The sequence below is a fragment of the Panthera onca genome, chromosome A1, assembly GCF_046562875.1.
Source record: "Panthera onca isolate mPanOnc1 chromosome A1, mPanOnc1 haplotype 2, whole genome shotgun sequence".
In the NCBI taxonomy this organism is placed as follows: domain Eukaryota; kingdom Metazoa; phylum Chordata; class Mammalia; order Carnivora; family Felidae; genus Panthera; species Panthera onca.
The window spans coordinates 211,214,496-211,234,556 of record NC_138339.1 but is presented as its reverse complement, the minus strand read 5'-3'; the positions used below and the strand labels follow the sequence as shown (position 1 = coordinate 211,234,556).

Sequence of the window (20,061 nt, the reverse complement as noted above, 5' to 3'; positions counted from 1 at the left end):
TCATAGTGTGTAATTCCTTTTATGTGTTCTTCAATTCTATTTTCAGATACCTTGTTAAGGATTTTTGTATCTGTATCATGAGGGATATTGGTCTGTAGTATTCTTTTTTTATACTGCCTTTGTCTGGTTTTGGTATCAGTGTAACACCAACTTCATAAATGAATTAGAAAGTGCTCTATCCTCTTCGGTGTTTTAGAAGAGATCGTGTAGAATTGGTGTTAATTTTTTCTTTAGTGAAACCATGTAGGCCTGCACATTTCTTCTTTTGGTGTGATTTTAAATTACAAATTTAATAGTTAATAGGATTGTTCAGATTATCTATTTCATATTGAGTGTCTTGTGGCAGTTTGTGTTTTTGAGCATTTATTCTGTTTTATCTAAGCTGTTGTAGTGATATGTGCGGAGTCTTTAGTGATACTCCATTTCATTCCTGTGATGGGAATTTGTCTTTTTTTTCCCCCCCAGTCTTGATGTAGAGGTTTGTCAATGTTAGTGAGTTTTTTTCAAAGAATCAACTCTTTGTTTACTTCATTTTTTTTCAACTTTTTATTATAAATTTCGTTCATTTCTGCTATTTTCTCCTATCTGCTTGCTTTGGGTTTATTTTGCTATTTTTTTTAGGTTGTTCAGATGTGAATTTAGATTATTGGTTTGATACTGTGTTTTCTTTTGTGTGTGTTTATGCTGTAAACTTCCTTCTTAGGGTTTTAGCTCTCTCACAAATTCTAATGTTATATTTTCATTCAGTTTTATATGTATTTTGATTTCATTTGAGACATCATCACATGGGTTGTTTAGAAGTATGTTGTTCAGTTTCCAAGTGTTTGGAGATTTCCATGTTATATTATTACTGGTTTCTAATTTTATTCCATTGTGATTTGAGACCATGTACTTTATGATTTACATTCTTTGTTTTATTGCCCAGCGTTCAGTCTATTTCAAGTGTATGTTTCACTTGAAAAGAAGGTATATTTTGTTGTTGGGAGGAGTGTTGTAGAAGTATCAATTTTATCTTTTTATTTTTATTTTTTCTATTTTTTAATTTTATTTTTTAAAATTTACATCCAAATTAGTTAGCATATAGTGCAACAATGATTTCAGGAGTAGATTCCTTAGTGCCCCTTACCCATTTAGCCCATCCCCTCTCCCACAACCCCTCTAGTAACCCTGAGTTTGTTCGCCATATTTATGAGTCACTTATGTTTTGTCTCCCTCCGTTTTTATATTAGTTTTGTTTCCCTTCCCTTATGTTCGTCTGTTTTGTCTCTTAAAGTCCTCATATGAGTGAAGTCATGATTTTTGTGTTTCTCTGACTAATTTCACTTAGTATAATACCCTCCAGTTCCATCCACGTAGCTGCAAATGGCAAGATTTCATTCTTTTTGATTGCCGAGTAATACTCCATTGTATGTATATACCACATCTTCTTTATCCATTCATCCATCAATGGACATTTGGGCTCTTTCCATACTTTGGCTATTGTTGATAGTGCTGCTATAAAACATGGGGGTGCATGTGTCCCTTTGAAACAGCACACCTGTATCCCGTGGAGAAATGCCTAGTAGTGCAATTGCTGGGTCATAGGGTAGTTCTATTTTTAGTTTTTAGTTTTTTTTTTTAATGTTTATTTTTGAGACAGAGAGAGACAGAGCATGAACGGGGGAGGGTCAGAGAGAGGGAGACACAGAATCTGAAACAGGCTCCAGGCTCTGAGCTGTCAGCACAGAGCTCGACGTGGGGCTCGAACTCACAGACCACGAGATCATGACCTGAGCCGAAGTCGGCCGCTTAACCGACTGAGCCACCCAGGCGCCCCACTATTTTTAGTTTTTTGAGGAACCTCCATACTGTTTTCCAGAGTGGCTGCACCAGCTTGCATTGCCACCAACAGTGCAAAAAAGATCCTCTTTCTCACTTCCTTGCCAACATCTGTTGTTGCCTGAGTTGTTAATGTTAGCCATTCTGACAGGTGTGAGGTGGTATCTCATTGTGGTTTTGATTTGTATTTCCCTGGTGATGAGTGATGGTGAGCATTTTTTCATGTGTCGGTTGGCCATCTGTATGTCTTCTTTGGAGAAGTGTCTATTCATGTCTTTTGTCCATTTCTTCACTGGATTATTTGTTTTTTGGGTGTTGAGTTTGATAAGTTCTTTATAGATTTTGTATATTAACCCTTTATCTGGCATGTCATTTGCAAGTATCTTCTCCCATTCTGTCGGTGGCCTTTTAGTTTTGCTGGTTGTTTCCTTTGCTGTGCAGAAAGAAGCTTTTTATTTTGATGAGGTCCCAGTAGTGCATTTTTGCTTTTGTTTCCCTTGCCTCCAGAGATGTGTTGAGTAAGAAATTGCTGTGGCCAAGGTCAAAGAGGTTTTTGCTTGCTTTCTCCTCGAGGATTTTGATGGCTTCCTGTCTTACGTTGAGGTCTTTCATCCATTTTGAGTTTATTTTTGTGTATGGTGTAAGAAAGTGGTCTATGTTCATTCTTCTGCATGTCGCTATCCAGTTTTCCCAGCACGACTTGGTGAAGAGACTATCTTTATTCCATTGGATATTCTTTCCTGCTTTGTCAAAGATGAGTTGGCCATACGTTTGTGGGTCCGTGTCTGGGTTCTCTATTCTGTTCCATTGGTCTGAGTGTCTGTTCTTGCGCCAGTACCATACTGTCTTGATGATTACAGCTTTCTAATACATCTTAAAGTCCAGGATTGTGATGCCTCCAGCTTTGGTTTTCTTTTTCAAGATCGCTTTGGCTATTCGGGGTCTTTTCTGGCTCCATACATGTTTTAGGATTGTTTGTTCTAGCTCTGTGAAGAATGCTGGTGTTACTTTGTTAGGGATTGCATTGACTATGTAGATTGCCTTGGGGAGTATCGACATTTTAACAATATTTTTCATTTCCAGGAGCATGGAATCTTTTTCCATTTTTTTTTTGTGTTTTCTTCAATTTCTTTCATAAGCTTTCTATAGTTTTCAGTATATAGATTTTTCACCTCTTTGGTTAGATTTATTCCTAGGTATTTTATGGTTTTTGGTGCAACTGTAAATGGGATCAATTCCTTGATTTCTCTTTCTGTTGCTTTATTGTTGGTATATAGGAATGCAACCGATTACTGTGCGTTGATTTTATTTCCTGAAACTTTGCTGAATTCATGGATCAATTCTAGCAGTTTTTTGGATCTTTTAATTTTTGGTTTATCTTGATATTCTTGTGAAATCTGTATCCTTGCTGATTTTGTCTTATTGTACTGTCAATTTTTGCTTCACATATTTTGTAGCTCTGTTTGGTGCATATGCATTTAGGATTGCTGTATCTTCATGGTGGATTGGCCTTTTTTAACATATGTATATGTCATTCTTTAGCTCTGGTAATTTTCTTTGCTCTGATATTAATATAGTCAATTCTTCTGTTTTTTGATTGTTTGCATGATGTATCTTGTTCCGTTCTTTTATTTCCAACCTATCTATATATCATGTTTAAATTGATTGATTCCTACTATTTTAAAGGGAATTTCTTAGAGACAGCAAATGGTTGGGTTATGTTTTTTAATCTCTTCTGTCAGTCACTGTCTTTTAATTGATGTATTTAGATCATTTACATTTAATTTTTGATATGTTAGGAGTTTAAGTGTACCATTTTATTTTTGGTCTGTATTTTGATTTTGTTTTTCCTATCTTCCTGTGAGTACTTTTGATTATTTTTTAATTTCATTCTGATTTATGTATATTTTTTAGTGTGTCTTATTTGTATAGCATTTTTAGTGGTAGCTCTGGATATTACAGTAGCCATATTATACATAGCTTATCATAGTTTACTGGTGTCATTTTTCTTGTCAGTTTGAGTGAAGTATAGAAACCAGACCTCCCTCTATGTTCTTTACCCTTTCTCATTTATAATTTTCACAAATATTTCCTCTACGTACATTTAGAACCACATCATACAGTGTTATATTTTCACTTAACCATCAAACGTAATTTAGAAAGCTCAAGAGAAAAAACAAATTCTATTATATTTACCTATATTTTTACCTTTTTTCATTTGTAATGTTTTAAGATTCTGTCATTTGTTCTTTCTTTAGAGAACTTTCTTTAACCATTCTTTTAGATCTGCTCATGACAGATTTTCTGTCAGCAAGGATTTCTTTGGGTTTATGCTGACTGGGGTTTGTTGAATCTGTAGGTTTAGGTGTCTTGACAAATTTGGGAAATTTTCGGCCATTATTTTGTTGAGTAATTTTTCAGTTCTGCCTCCTTTGTCTCCTTCCTGGAACCTGATGATATAAATGTTAAATACTTTGTTAGAATTTTCGCACATCCCTGGGACTATCTTCATTTTATCTTTTTTCTCTCTTTGTTGTGCAGATTAAGTGATCTGTATTGTCCTGGTTTCAAGATCACTGATTCTTTTCTCTATCCCTTCTATTCTTTAGCCTATCTGTTCTTTAGCCTATCTGCTTACCTTTTTATTTCAATTGTAGTTTTAATTCTAAAACTTTCCGTTTGACTGTTTTTTGTGTCTTTTTTTCTTTGCTGAGTTTTTCTATTTATTTTTTTCAAGTAACTTCATAATTCTCAGTTAAAGCATTTTTACTATGACTACTTTAAAATCTTTATCAGATAATTTTAACATTTCTGTCATCTCAACATTAGCATCTATTGATTGCCTTTAAAAAAAAAAGTATGAAAGTTTCCTGGTTCTTGGTGTTTTTTTTACCAACAACAAGTGATTTTCATTTGAAACCTGGACATTTTCATGTTCTGCTGTGAGACTGGATCTTATTTCACCCCTCCATCTCAGTTGGCTTTCTTGCCCAGCCGCTCTGGCAGAGGAAGGGAGGGCATTCCTTCATTATTGCTAGATGGAAGTAGAAATCCAGATACCCTAATCAGCCTCCTTATACATCTCAGGCATCCCCTTGTTACTGTTGGCAATGGGATAGATATTATATCTATGTGATTTTCACTGGCACCACAGGTGGCAGAGGAGGTGGGTTCATGGTAGCCCAGCATGGATGGAAGTCTAGGCTTCCCACTCAGCCTTTGCTGGCCTTGGGTGGGAATGGAACCATAGTTTTTATCTGTGGTGTTTAGCTGCAGTGGAGTGATTATAATCTAAAACTTTTCTGTCTTCCTGAGTGGTCTTTTTGTCTAATTTTTTTGCTAGAGAAATCAGGTTTTTGTTGGAGCTTTATTTGTGCCTCTTAGTGTTTCCAGCTTCTTCAGCAGCAGCTGTAAGACATGAGACAAAAAAGAAAACCCAGAGACTCACCACCATATTATGTTGTTCCCTGGCTCCCAAGGTCCCTAGCTGATTTGTTTACTTCCCTTCATCTTTTAGAGTTTTCTTATGTCTGTTTACATATGTGTAATGTCAGAGATTTTTAATAGTACTTTATGGGAAGAATTGGCTAAAGTACATCTACCCTGTGTCCCCCAGGAAGAGAAGTCAGTTTCAATATTGACTTTTTTAAGAGTGTGCTGGACAGAATATTGTATAAAATTTCAAAGATTATAGAATCTGCATCCATTTTCATACAGAGGCTTTGCTAGTAGTAATTGAACCATCTACACCCATAAAACAAGCCACCCTTTGTCAGCATTGACCTAGAACATACCACGTGCTGTGGGAAAACAAACAAAATAGACTCTGATCTCCCAGTCTAATTGGGACAAAAAGACCAACATGTATAAAATACTCTGAGGGAAATGCTAAATTGGGGAAACAGATGTCTTGAGTAAATATCAAATTTGAAATTAAATCTTTCTGTAGTCTTTTTAGGAGTAGTTTGTTTCTTTTTAAAGTTTGTATTTAATGGGGCGCCTGGGTGGCTCAGTCAGTTAAGTGTCCGTCTTCGGCTCAGGTCATGATCTCGTGGTTCACGAGTTCGAGCCCCGCGTCGGGCTCTGTGCTGACAGCTTGGAGCCTGGAGCCTGCTTCCGATTCTGTGTCTCCCTCTCTCTCTGACCCTCCCCCCATTCATGCTCTGTCTCTCTCTGTCTCAAAAATAAAAAAAATAAAGTTTGTATTTATTTATTTTTTTAAGTTTTTATTTAAATTTCAGTTACCATACATGCAATATTAGTTTCAGGTTTATAAAATAGAGATTCAGCACTTCTGTTCAACATCTGGTACTCATCACAAGTGCCTTCCTTAATCCTTATCACCTGTTTAACACATGCCCCCACCCACCTCCCCTCTGGTAGCCGTTAGTTTGTTCTCTATAGTTAAGGGGCTATTTTCTTGGTTTGCCTCTCTCTCTCTTTTTTTTCTTCTTCTCCCCTTTGCTCTTTGGTTTGTTTCTTAAATTTCACATAATGAGTGAAATCATGTGGTATTTGTCTCTGACTTATTTCAGTTAGCGTATTACTCTCTAGCTCCATCGTGTCATTGTTAATGGCAAGATTTCATTCTTTTTTTTATGGCTTAGTAATACTCCATTGTATATATACCACTACTTTCTCTTTTTTTTTTTTTCCTCAGATGTAGGGTTAGGTTAGGGTTTATGGCAGGGTGAGAGTATGTTCCTTATATCCTGAAGTTTAGAGAACTCTCCAGAGGGTTTGATTTAGGGTTAGAGTTAGGTTTAGGGTTTGGGTTTTAGGGTTAGGTTTAGGGGTTAGGATTGGGATTTAGGGTGTTAGTGGGTTTGTGTTAATGAGAGAAGATGTTACTTGAACAACAGTGTATACACAGTGTAGTTTAGTGAGATAAGCACAGGGCTCTTCCCATATGCTGCTAACATATGTTTACAAGCACTTACATCTTAATGAAAGAAGGCATTACTTGAAATACGCATTATACACCATGTAGTTTGATTCAAGTATAGGTCTGTTCCCACATGCAGACCATTTACAAACATACCATTTACAAACATAGGTATCAGTATTTTATTTGAAGCCTGCCATGTGCTCAACGATTGTGCTTAGATCTAGTATGTAAGTGTTGGTAAGATAGTTTTCTTGCTTTGTAGGAGCTCTCAGCTTTAGTTGGAACCAAGGGTGGGAAGCAGGTATAAAAGAAATCAGATCCTTAAAATTCTAACAGTAGTGGGATGTGTATTATATTAATGGTAACTATTTTCATGCAGAGTACAAATCCTACAAGGGTAGAGTCCTGATTAGGGTCAAATGAGGCCACAGAGAAATGGTGATAGGTCATGTTTAGAGGGTAACTAAAGAATAGAAAGAAAACTGGGATGGAGAATATCCCATGCAAAGGAACCCATGTAAGAGAGCTTGACAGAGAGTGTGGGGCATGGGGTTATATCAAGGTTCCAGTGTAATTGTATAACTTTATACATTTGCTAGCAACACAACTGGTTTTGTAAAAATGTTTAGATTTTAATAATTCACGTTTTTTGCTATCATCCAAGTCGATGAATTTTTATTCCATTAAGATAACAAATGTCTAGAAGTTTTTTAAAATGTATTTATGAATATGCTAGGGTTGTTGGTAGGAGGTATATTCTGTAGATGGTAAATCGATAACCGGTTCTCTACTGAGATACTGATATTAAGCACCTGTGTGTGATTTGAAAAAAATTCCATGTTCCCTGGTATATATTGTCACAGAGCTTTAAGAAGGGTCTCTTAAAGTTCTGTTCAGCTACTATAGAAAGAGTTTACTTTGCCTGGTCTCTACTATCTTTAATGAAAGAGATTAAGAATTTTCTTTGGGAGCCAATTGTATTTTCATCAAAAGGTAGATGTTCCACATTACGCCTCAGTGCTGATTAGCAGAAGGAAATAAGACAGTGTGTATGAACATGATGGCTTGTACCTTACTCTAGAGTTTCCTTCTTAGGTTGTAGAGAACATGCTTAACTTCTCTGAAAAGCATAAGATTAAATCAAAATGATATCTTGTGTTTATATTGAGACAAACATAGCTTATATTTGGAACTCTATGCTTGGAACATTTTTAGAAAAATACTATTTTGATTATATGGTCCAGAGATTAATCTATTTTTATTTCTTATTGCAGATGGAGTCTGGTGGTACAGTTTTGAGTACCAACTGGTCTGATGTAGGTAAAAGGAAAGTTGAAATCAATCCTCCTGATGATATGGAATGGAAAAAGTACTAAATAAATTAATTTGCTATCACTGTATTGCATATATTCACCTAATGCCCATTGTGTATTAATATTGCATTCTTGAATTTTGAACACCGAGTATCTTTTTGAAAGGTTTTACCTCTTTACCTCTTTGTGCTTTAGAAATTATTTTCCTTCAAGTGTTCTAAGAGTCTAATGAAGAATGAAGATCCTATTTTATCACTTTTGTCCTTAAGGATTTCAGACATGCTGAAATGGAATGAAGTATCATTTGCTACTAGATAGAGTAGTTCTACCTAGTTATGGAAGGTGGAGAAATCATTAATGAATATCTTGGGTTATTGCCTTATTTTTGATGAAGTATTACGTTAATATTTATTAGACTTGGCAATTTTGGGTGAGCATAGATTTTTTTCAAGTGTTACATTGTTTGCTTTTAAAAACTGCTTTTGGATGGAGTTGTAAATACAATTTTTCTATGAAGTTGTTTGGTTTATTTACCTTTTTCTTAAGTTTTTTTAATGAGAACTTTGAGAAATTATCACAGGGAATTCCTGTTTGGTTATATGCGAAATATTTGTAATTACACTGAGATTTTGGTCCTTACTTTCCAAATTCCTGTCTAAAACATAGACACCTGAGTTTAACATGCTGCAAATTTATCTGTGTTGAAGGATAATCTGTGAAATTGGGCCAAATAGTGATTCAGGAAAGCCCAACTTACCTTCTTGCTGGTTTTTTTTTTTTTTTTTTTTTCCTGCCACATCAGGAGTCCTGAAATAACTGGTAGTTTGGTTTGGTTTGGGGTTTTGTTTTTTTGTTTTTGTGTATTTTTTCTTTATTAGTCCTTCTCATGTCCCCATGGTTACTTTGGTTTCTGTGGTTTAGGGTAGCTGCTGAGAGAGTAAATTAACAGGTATACATTTAGTATGTACTCTGTTTCTAGAGTATATAGATACCATGAGAATACAAAAGGTAAAGACATGATCATTAACTTCAAAGAGCTTATAATCTAGCACAGAGAAAATTATTGATGAAAGAATTATGGAACTCATTATAAATAGTTTTGAGACAGAAAAATAGTGTTTTATGATTAAAATACTTTGCAGTCTAAGCTGTTACAGAGTGTAGGCCGTTGGTGACATGTAGGTCTGACTTTGCTTTCTGACCATAATTGTTAACTATAATGCCATAGAGGTTGGTGTCTCTCAGGTCTCACAATGTGGCACATGGTATTACTGGGCCCTCATAGCTGGGGATAGGGTGAACAGGAGGCAAATCAACCATTGGTTCAACTTTCAGAAGAGTGGGAATTCAGTCCCTTCCATCTAATTGTTTGACTTGAAATGTAGGGGGATTCATGAGGATGGTGGTGGCGTGATAAACCAGCCTTGCCCAAACCTTACACAAGCTTATGTAAGCACCTGGGAATTTTTACTCGTCCTTCCGCCCACTTACAGCTACAGACTACTTTTTTTGTTCTTCAATATTGAAGGAAAGGTAAAATTAAGTTCTTGCTTGCATGAATTTATAACATTTTCATCTTGAGGAAACTTGATAGTAGTTTTAGTATTCTGTATGTCAGTTTCTCGGTATACCATTAGTCCTAAGGGGTAGGGAGGCTTTGCTACAGATGACGTAAGTTGGCCATACAGCACTATACCAGAGACAAGAACCCTAGCTCCAGCAAATCTCTGTCAAGTAGCTTTATAATCTTCAATAGGTTTAGCCTGTCTTTGTCTTCATTATTTGTAAATAATCTTTAGCGTCTTAGAGTTAAAAGTCCATGATTCTAAATAAGAAACATTTTTGCCACTAAAGGGCAACTTTTTTCTTTCTTAGCAAGGACACTGTTGTAATAGAGGCTGTTTTAAAATAGAATTCTAGTACTAGTTTTGCTTGTACTTTAAAAAGGTATACTGTATCTAAAGTACGCTTGTCTGTTGACTAGATTTGCTTAATGTTTGGGATTCAGGATTTTGCTGAGCCAAATGGAGTTCCTAATATACATGACTATATTATAAAATGGATCTGGTTCAAACAAGTACACTAGATTTATGGGTAAAGAAGGGACTTTTGAGAAGTGGATTAGACTGCTGCATAAGGTACCACTCTGGAGTACTGTTTCTCTTTCACCATTCTAGTTAATGAGAATTTATAAGCCTCCAGGAAGTTAAAAAACAACAGCAACCCTCCATTTCAATTAAAAATCTCTTTATCCTTATCCTCTATATTCTCAGCTATTAATTGGTCTCGCTTTCTTTCTAAATTTCCATTTTCAGTTCTTAAATTTGGTTTTCTTAGTTTTCTGGTTAACTTTTGTTCAGAAGATACATTTTTTTTTTTTCTCTTAGTATTTCTTCTTTTCTTTTCTAAGGATTAGTCCTGGAATACATTTTTTTCTTAACCTTAGATTCTTCATCTGTTCTCCTGATTTTTATAATCATTTGCACCTTGATGACTTCCCAGAATTCTCACATTATCCTCAAAGAATTTTGAATGGGATAATCTACTCCTTTGAACTCTTCTATCAAGTAATCTCTTTAGATGGCTGTACCACAGTTTAAACATCAGAGTCGATTTTGATAATTTTCTGTCTTGTGTCCTAACTCCTTCAGATTTGGTTGCCAGCTATAACAGAGTTCAGTCTTCAACATGGTAATTACAGGCCAACTTTAAAAAATAATTGGTTTTCTTTTTCTTTATATGGAAATGGAGAGAAAGGATGGTTTGCATTGATAACTACATTTTTAAAAACATACTCATCTCTTAGATTTATGGTATTCACTAACTTCAGAATATTGAATGATACTGTTTTCCTGAGCTAACTATGTAGAACAAGGGAGAAAATTGGACTGTCTTATAAAAATGTGTCTATAAGTTTTATAAATTTCAAATATTTAAAATGAGGATATGTAACTATGTTAACGTGAATACGTAGACATTTTAATTTAGTTCAATAACCTAAATACTGTTTTGACTATCCTTACCCATTTTACTTTTCTTTTCTCCTTCCCCAGTTATCTACATATCAGATTAGGTCATTGATCTCTGAGATCTATCACTGATTCAGAGCAGTATTGCCTATTTACCATCTGATCTGCCTAATGCAGATCTACTAATTGTATTGGTATCTTCCTTGTCCAGATTAGTGTGCATCTCTCTGACTTGTAGCTATTACTGACATTTGCAAAAATAATTCAGAAAATTTCTGGATGGGTGAGTGGTTTGTTAGGAGAGCTACTTTTCATTGTAACCAGTTCTAAAGAAGTTTACCTTTAGCCATTCATGCCTGCTCTTTCATAGTCTCATAAGAATATGGATTTCAGTTATCTGTCGCTCAGAGGAACCAAGGAGAGAAGATAGTAAGAGCTTAAAAGGACAAAATAATGGTGTCTGTGCCAGAAAGAGTTATAAGTAGTTGTATGTAAGAGATCATCAGCATTGATCTGGTTCCTTTGTCTGCAACTATGCATATTCTATTGTGGATTCATTTTACACCAAGAGATTTGATTTTGGAAATGTCTGGGAACTTGTGGGCAAATTGGAAATACTGATTTACGCACAACTGTTACTGTTTGGACCATCCTTGTAAATTGTTTCTGAAATTAACTCTTAGCCTCTCTTCCTACCTCTGCCTACCTACTTCCTGCCCCCCAAATCAGCTAAAATCCTATATATGTTGCCAATCCATTAGGGCAGTAACAGTGGTAACTCTTCTGTACATTTTGTGGTACACAAATGTGGCCACACAAATGTGGCCACACAAATATGGCCAGGTGTCACTGTTATATATACACTACCTCATTTATAACAGCCTTGTGAAGTAGTGATAACATCTTACTATATCTCAGAAAAATGAAGTCAAAGTTAAGTTCCTTGCCCACATTTACTCCACTGATAAGTGACAGAGCAGGGATTTGAACCTAGGCCTGTGAGACTCCACTGCCATGCTGTAACTGCCTCTTCAGGTTTATGAGTTGGGTGTGCAGTGAGTGATTTTTATTAATCACCTGTCTGACAAGCAGAAAATGTGCAAGTTGAACTGTTTGATTCTACTTGTATGTGGGCTGGGAAAGCATATTCTTAAAAAGGTCAGAATATTAACAGTTTCTTAATTAGGAAAGTCTATTGGGAATACAAACCTCTTCTTAATAGAAGGTATGGTAAGCAGGTTGTCTTGATTTGTGTTGAAGGTGCTGTGTTGTTTTTTTTTAAATCCAGGCAATTACAGACAAATGAGATACACTTAACAACTATTACAAGTATAGGAAGACTGGCACCTCATGCTGATCAATTCTTGGGATAATAATGATATGCACCTTGTAGGCTGTTAGGAGTTAAAGGAGTTTATTTTAATCCAGAGGGCTCTAAAAACTAAATTTGTGTGTGAACTTACAATATGAAGTCCTGTTTTGATGTAGAAATATTAATATGTTTAATTACAGAATGCTAGCACAAATCCTGCTGATGTTAAAAAATAAATGCTGTATCTGTATTGTATTCTAAAACCCAAAATTCTGAATTGAGAAACACATCTGACTCCAAGGGTTTTGAAAGAATTATGTACCTGTATATATAAAGTGCAAAGCGCAGTGCTTAATATTATAGATTATGTCAGATTATTTTATACGCGTTTAGGCTGAGAGGCTTAAATCCTATAGAAAGCCTTTTTGTTACAAGTTCAGTCCTGTAAAATTCAAGATTCTGTCTGAGGAAAGTATCAGTTAATTGAAAATTGTTAGTATAATTTTTAAACTTGATACTTTCGAAGCATAAGAGTTCATAGAAAGAGTCTTTAATTTGAATGGGTAGTTATTTTAGTTAAACAGAGCTTAAATATGTAGACATATTGTCAGCAGTATTTTTAAAAGACTTGTAGAATGTTAAGGGACTTCTTTTCAGAAGTTTTGTAGTTTTAATTCCATTTTAATTTAAATGTCAAAACGGAGTAAAACTTTTAGGATTTATAAAAACAAGTTGCAAAATCACGCCACTTATAAACTATGAATTCTGTCCCATTATTTCCATCAGTGTAGAGAAGCTCACGTTTTTACAAGAGTTGATCAATCCTATTTTCTCACCAAAGAATGGGGGGGGAATGTCAGCCTTAAAAATAAAAGAGTTATTTTACCACCAAAATGAGTTAATTTGGGAATAGCAGAAGAAATGCAATTTGAAACATGAAAACTATGGCAAACCGTAGGCAACTCTAGGAATGAAGGAGAGGGGCTTGCTTTTATAGAGGAAAGGAAGAGGTTGGGAGGGAGAGTTTGAAGGGAAGTTTGGAGGAGGAGAAGAATTCAGGCTTGTGGTTACTTCTCATTGGCTGAGATGTGGCAGTTTCTCATTGGATGACCAGGACTCAGGTTTTCTGCATTTAGTGATTTTGTTCCTCAGTACCAGAAAGGACCTTTTTTCGTTGTCACGTCTCACAGTGGAGAGAAAGTACCCAGGTTGGAAACCGTTTAGGCCACATTTGAGTAAAAAGGAAGGGTAGGAGGGGGAATTCGGGCATTTCCCACTTAAAGTCTGTATCTTGTAAGTGTTGTAAGGGTGGGGAGATCAGCTCAAAATGTTGAGCTAGCATTACCCTGTTGGGCATATTGTTTTTTACAAAGGGTTGGTGGCCATGGGTACAAAGCTTAATAACAGTTCTACAAAGCAAAATTAAAAGTAATAATGACAAGTCCAGTTCAAGGATTCTAAACCAGGAGGCCAGACCTGAAGGTAACCAGCTGAAGTGATCAAAGGACCATGGATTGTTCGGTGAAATGTGCTAATTTCCTAATTTTGTGCAGTTGAATTTCTGCTTTCCCAGAGGAATTTATCCATGTGCAACAGGAAGTATTGGCAGTCACACAGATACCTCCTTGTTCATTAAGTATACAATCAAGGGCTATACGATTAGCTAGAACTGCTCTAGCCAGTGAGTCAAGTCATTGTTGGTACGCTGCTTGTTGCCTTGGCTACAAAGTTGGCTAGCTTTCTGATCATGCAGTCATTAGCACTTATTCTGGCCTAAGAGAGAGATTTCTGATCATGCAGTCATTAGCACTTATTCTGGCCTAAGAGAGAAAGGCTATCTCTATGGAAGCAAACTGGGAGTCCTATTTGCCTCAAGGAAGTTCCTGTTCAAGGTGACTGTGGAGGCTTAATGGGCTGGACTTCGTAGGAGGATTCTCATTGTTACGAAGACAGAACAGTAATTACAGTAAGAGCACACTGCCCTTTCATTGTCCAGCTGTTAAGATGATAAGTTACCTAAGCATAGGGGCAATTTGCCAAAACCACCACATGTGAAGGAGTAGCTGGAATGTGTATATATATGATTTCCTCATAAGTAGTAGTAGTTATGGACCCATTGGTCCATATAGAGGTGTTTGCATCATTCAGCCAAGACTCAAATGCTGTATTCTATATTGAAAGACCACCCAGATACATGGGTTTGACAGCAAATCTGCAATGGTCTGATTTATGGTGACTGCTGTGCAGTATCTTTCAAATCTGTATTTGATGGATCACATTCTCCCATCCTAGGGTTGGATTAAATTGAGGCAGGGATTGGTGGTATGTGGATTTAGTATTTCAATTTTGTAAAAAGGACCTGTGGAACAATTCAGGCATACAGTTGCATCTGGGATTCCAACAGAATTACTTGCATGGTAAACTAAGGGGTCATGGACAGATAGTGGTTTCTGATAACAAATCCAGTAATTGGAGCAGCTTACCCTTTTTGCAAGATATTGGGAAATGATGACAGAAGTATTACCCTTCCATGAAAAAGGGAGAAGAAAACGGGAGAACAAGCAAGGAAAAGAAGGTATATAGGTGCAGTCATCCCAGAAAGCCACCTGCTTGGGAAATACTTTCTTTCAGGTCACCAGTTGGTGCACAAGTCCAGTTCGGGTTTGGTGCTTTGTTTAGAAGTGATACATGGGTCCAAAAATCTCTTTGGTGGTAGAAAAATTGAGCCTTTCTAACAGAGTTCAAGAGTCTTTCTAGAGATGTCATTTCCAATAGATTAAATCTGAGTTACAAGAAGTGATGCTTGAGGTCTTTGTCTCCCAGGAGTGCACTGTTGAAAGACTGTTCTACCAGAGCATGGTTATTTTCAACAGAAGTAATTAGGCCTTTACAGTATTAAAGTATATTTCCTTTTCTTGACTATGAATCAAAGAAGCAGGAGCCATATGGATTGGATGTCTTGAGGGAGAGTTTCTGGATTCTGAAAGACTAATGGCAGTGCTTTTGGCCTGGGTATGTATGTATGTATGTATTCTAAAAATGCAGTGTTAATGACATCTTATGACTTTATTTTTTAGAGAGTGGGCACAAGTGAGTGAGGGGCAGAAAGGGAAAGTGAATCCCATGAGGGGCAGAGAGAGAGGGAGAGAGCTCTGTCAGCACGGGGCTTGAGCTCACCCCATGCAGGACTTGTGCTCATGAATCATGAGATCATGACCTGAGCTGAAGTCAGATGCTTAACCGACTGAGCCACCCAGGTGCCCCTTGGCCTGAATATTTAAAAGGGTCTCTACAAATTTTGCCACTTGAACCTTAATGATGCCATTAGTGTGTATTTGACTAGCTGAGGATTGAGGATGGTAAGCACAATGCAAGTGTTGTAGAATGGCTAATAAGCACAGGTCTTTAAAACCCTTGACCAGGGAACTAAGTTCCCTGGTCATTATGAAGTTCAAGGGGATTCCCCAGATAGAGGCAGTCTTTTCTAATGGTATTTTAGCCACAGAAAAGGCAGTAGCCTGCCTAATAAGGGAAAGCTTCAGTCCAGTGAGAAAACATACAAACCATGACTAAAACGTATTTCTATCTATGAAACTGGGGGTAGGGGAGAGGTTGATTGAAATCCATTTGCCAGACTTTGAATTGTCCATTGGGCAATTTAAAGTACCCGGGAACAGTACAGGTCACTTTCCTTGGGTTGTATTTGGAGCAGGTGGAGCAGGCAAAGTAGGTACTTTTTGCATCTGTATTGATAGTTCCCTACCAGTACTGGTTCATAAAAGTTATTTCATCAGAAGAGCTATATTTGAAAGCATATACAGTATGCAAATTTTAAGGCCTCTGGTATGACTGGGTTTGTACTGTTTGGCCAAACCACAGTTCTTTTATTGAACTGACAGTTATTAGATATCGGATTTTAGTTTTCCTTTTCTGGGGTCAATTGTTGAGCATTGCTAGTTAATTTTTCTATATTATCATTTGGGAGAAAACATTATAGAGGTTTCCCAGTGCATATAAAATTTATGTTTACGTTATACTGTAGGCAGTTAAGTGTATAATAGCATTATGTCTGCAACTATATACATATATCTTAATTAAAAAGTACTTTATCGCTGAAAATACTAATAACCATTTTCTGAGCTTTCAGCAAGTCCCATCTTTTTGCTGGTGAAGGGTTTTGCCTCCATGTTGATGGCTGCTGACCCATCAGGGTGGTGGTTGCTGAAGGTCAGATGGTTGTGGCAATTTCTTAAGACAGCAGTGAAGTTTGCCGTGTGAATTGACTCGTAAACGATTTCTCTGTATCGTGATGCTGTTTTGTTACACCCAGAACTTCTTTCAGAATTGGATTCAGTCCTCTCGAACCCTGGTGCTGCTTTGTCAACTACGTTTATATAATATTGTAAGTCCTTTGTTGTCATTTCAACATTCTTAACAGCGTCTTCACCAGAAATAGATTTCATCTCAGGAAGCCACTTTCTTTGCTCAACTGTAAGGAGCACGTCTTTATTCATTAAAGTTTCATCATGAGATTGCAACAATTCAGTCACATCTGGCTCCACTTCTAATTCTAGCTCTCTTGTTATTTCCATCAAATCTGCAGTTACTTTCTGCATTGAAATTTTGAACCACTCAGAGTCTTCCATGAGGGTTGGAATTGACTTTTCCCGAACTCCTGTAAATGGTGATATTTTGACCTCTTCCCATGAATCACAGATGTTCTTACTGGCATCTAAAATGGTGAATCCTTTCCAGAAGGTTTTCAACTTACTTTTCCCAGATCCATCAAAGGAATTACTATCTATAGATGGCATCTATAGCCTTATGAAATATATTTCTTAAATGATAAGACTTGAAAGTCAAAATTATGCCTTGATCTGTGAAGTGTAGAATGGATATTGTGTTGTATAAGTTCTTTATATATTTGGATATTAACCCTTTATTGAATATATTGTTTCCAGATACTTTCTCCTATTTAGGAGGTTGCCTTTTCCTTTTCTTGATGGTTTCCTTCGCTGTGCAAAAGCTTTTTATTTTGATATAATCCCTAGTTTAATATTGCTTTTGTTTCCCTTGCCTGAGGAGACATCTAGAAAAATGCTGCTAAGGCTGATGTCAAAGAAATCACTGCCTATGTTTCTTGTAGGAGCTTTATGGTTTCAGGTCTCACATTTAGGTCTTTAATACATCTTGAGTTTATTTTTGTGTATAGTACAAGAAAGTAGTGGTTCAGTTTCATTCTTTTGCCTAGAGCTGTTCAGTGTTACCTAGCAACATTTATTGAAGAGATCGTCTTTTCCCTGTTGTGTATTCTTGCCTCCTTTATCATAGATTAATTGACCATAGAAGCATTAGTTAATTTCTGAGCTGTCTATTGTGTTCTCATTGATCTATGTGTCTGTTTTGGTGCTGATACCATACTGTTTTTATTACTGCAGTTTTGTAGTATGTATTGAAATCTGGGATTGTGGTGTCTCCAGCTTTGTTCTTTTTTTTTTTTTTAAATGTTTATTTTAGAGAGACAGAGTTGTGACCAGGGAAGGGACAGAGAGAGGGAGACCCAGAATCTAAAGCAGGCTTCAGGCTCCAAGGGGTTAGCACAGACCTCGACACGGTACTTGAACTCATAAACTGTGAGATCATGACCTGAGCCGAAGTCTGAGGACTGAGCCACCAAGGTGCCCCTGTTCTTTTTCAGTATTTCTTTGGCTGCCTGGGGTGTTTTGTGGTTTCATACAACTTGTAGTCTTGTTTGTTTTAGTTCTGTGGAAAATGTGGTTGGTATTTTGATAGGGATAGCATTTAAATCTGTGGATTGCTGTGGGTAGTATAGACATTTTAGCAATATTTTTCCAATCCATGGATGTGATGTCTTTTTATTTGTGTCATCTTTAGTTTCTTTCACCAGTGTTTTATAGTTTTCAGATTATGAGTCTTTTCACCTGCTTGGTTAAGTTTATTCCTAGGTATTGCATTCTTTGTGGTGCAGTTGTAAATGGACTTGCTTTCTTAATTTCTCTTTCTGCTACTTCATTATTTGTTTATGGAAATGTAACCAGTTTCTGGATATTGATTTTATATTCTGTAACTTTACTGAATTTATTATTCTTGTAGTTTTTTGGTAGAGTCTTTAGAGTTTTCTGTGTATAATATTATGTCATCTGCAAATAGTGTTGGTTCAACTTTTTCCTTACTAATTTGGATGCCTTTTATTTCATTTTCTTGTCTTATTACTGTGGCTGGAACTTCCAGTAGCATGTTGAATAAAAGTGTTGAGAGTGGGGGTGCCTGGGTGGCTCAGTTGGTTAAGCGTCCGACTTTGGCTTGGGTCATGATCTTGCAGTCCATGAGTTTGAGCCCTGTGTCAGGTTCTGTGTTGACAGGTTTTTTGTTTTGTTTTTTTTTTTTTTTCTACAATGAATTTAAAATAAGTTTATTCTGTTTGAACACTCAAATGACCCCCTTGGAAAAAAAGGAACCCACAAAATGGGACACACTGCTCCCCTTAAAGGAGCAGGCGGGACGGGACACTCTGTTCCCCTTAAAGGATTGGGTGGGTAATAATACACCATACAAAACAACCTCTGGAATCACATGTAAATGCTACTCTGAATCTTATATGTTGTATCAATTTCTTCAGTATCTCTGTGCTCTGGGCAATATTCTTAACCAAACCTTTAAACCTTCTGGAAGGAAGGACCAGCTTAAAAGCTCCAACTATAATGAGGTCTAACTTCATCATATCAGTATAGCACAAGTACAGAATCGCAGGGATTTCCACACTTGGCAGTAACTGCTTTGGATTCTGTGTTTCCCTCCCTCTCTGCCCCTCCCCTGCTCACACTCTGTCTCTCTCTCTCTCTCAAAAACAAATAAACGTTAAAAAAAAAACAACTTCTTAAAAAGCGTTGAGAGTGGGCAGTCATCTTGTTCCTGATCTTGGAGGGAAAACTTTCAGTTTTTCACCATTGAATATAATGTTAGCTCCTGGTTTTTCATATATGGCCTTTATTATGTTGACGTATGTTCCCTTTAAATCTATTTTGTTGAGAATTTTGATCATGAACTGAAGTTGAATTCTTTCAGATGTTTTTTCTGTGTTTGTTGAAATGACCATGTGATTTTTATTTTTCATTTTGTTAATGTGGTGTATCACATTGTGAATATTGAACCATCCTTGCAGCATTGAACTATCTCTAAAATAAGTCCTCCTTGAATGGTGTACATGATCCTTTTAGTGTATTGTTGAATCATTTTGCTAATAATGGTTGAGAATTTTTACATATTTGTTCATCAGGGTTATTGGCTTGTAGTTAGTTTTTTTGTGATGTGTTTGGTTGTGGTGTTAGGGTAATGTTAGCCTCATAGAATGAATTTGGAAGTTTTCTTTTCCATTTTTTGGAATAGCTTGAAGAGAGTAGGTATTAACTCTTCTTTAAATATTTGTTAGAATTCACCTGTGAATCCTTTTGGTCCTGGACTTTTATTTGTTGGGAGTTTTTGATTACCAGTTCAGTTTTGTTACTAGTGATTGGTCTGTTCAGTTTTTGTTTCTTCTTAAGTGTTGGAAGATTTAATGTTTTTAAGAATTTATCCCATTTCTTCTAGGTTGTCCAGTTTGTTGGCATATAACTTTTAATAATATTTTATAATCTTTTGTGTTCCTGTGGTGTTGAATGTTACTTTTCCTGTTTCGTTTTTTATTATTTGTATCCTCTCTCTTTTTCTTGAGGAGTCAGGCTAAAGGGTTATTAATTTTGT

General features: G+C 36.3%; 1 protein-coding gene across 1 annotated transcript in view; it reads left to right on the top strand.

The window, feature by feature from the left end:
• Window positions 1-8,106, top strand: part of SUGT1 (SGT1 assembly cochaperone of MIS12 kinetochore complex) — a 43,380-nt gene extending 35,274 nt beyond the window's left edge. The window contains exon 13 of the mRNA XM_060637056.3: window positions 7,981-8,106. Within this exon, the coding sequence (XP_060493039.1) occupies window positions 7,981-8,082 (102 nt within the window). The 3' untranslated portion in view covers window positions 8,083-8,106. The remainder of the gene's footprint in view (window positions 1-7,980) is intronic.
• The last annotated feature ends 11,955 nt before the right edge of the window (window positions 8,107-20,061 follow it).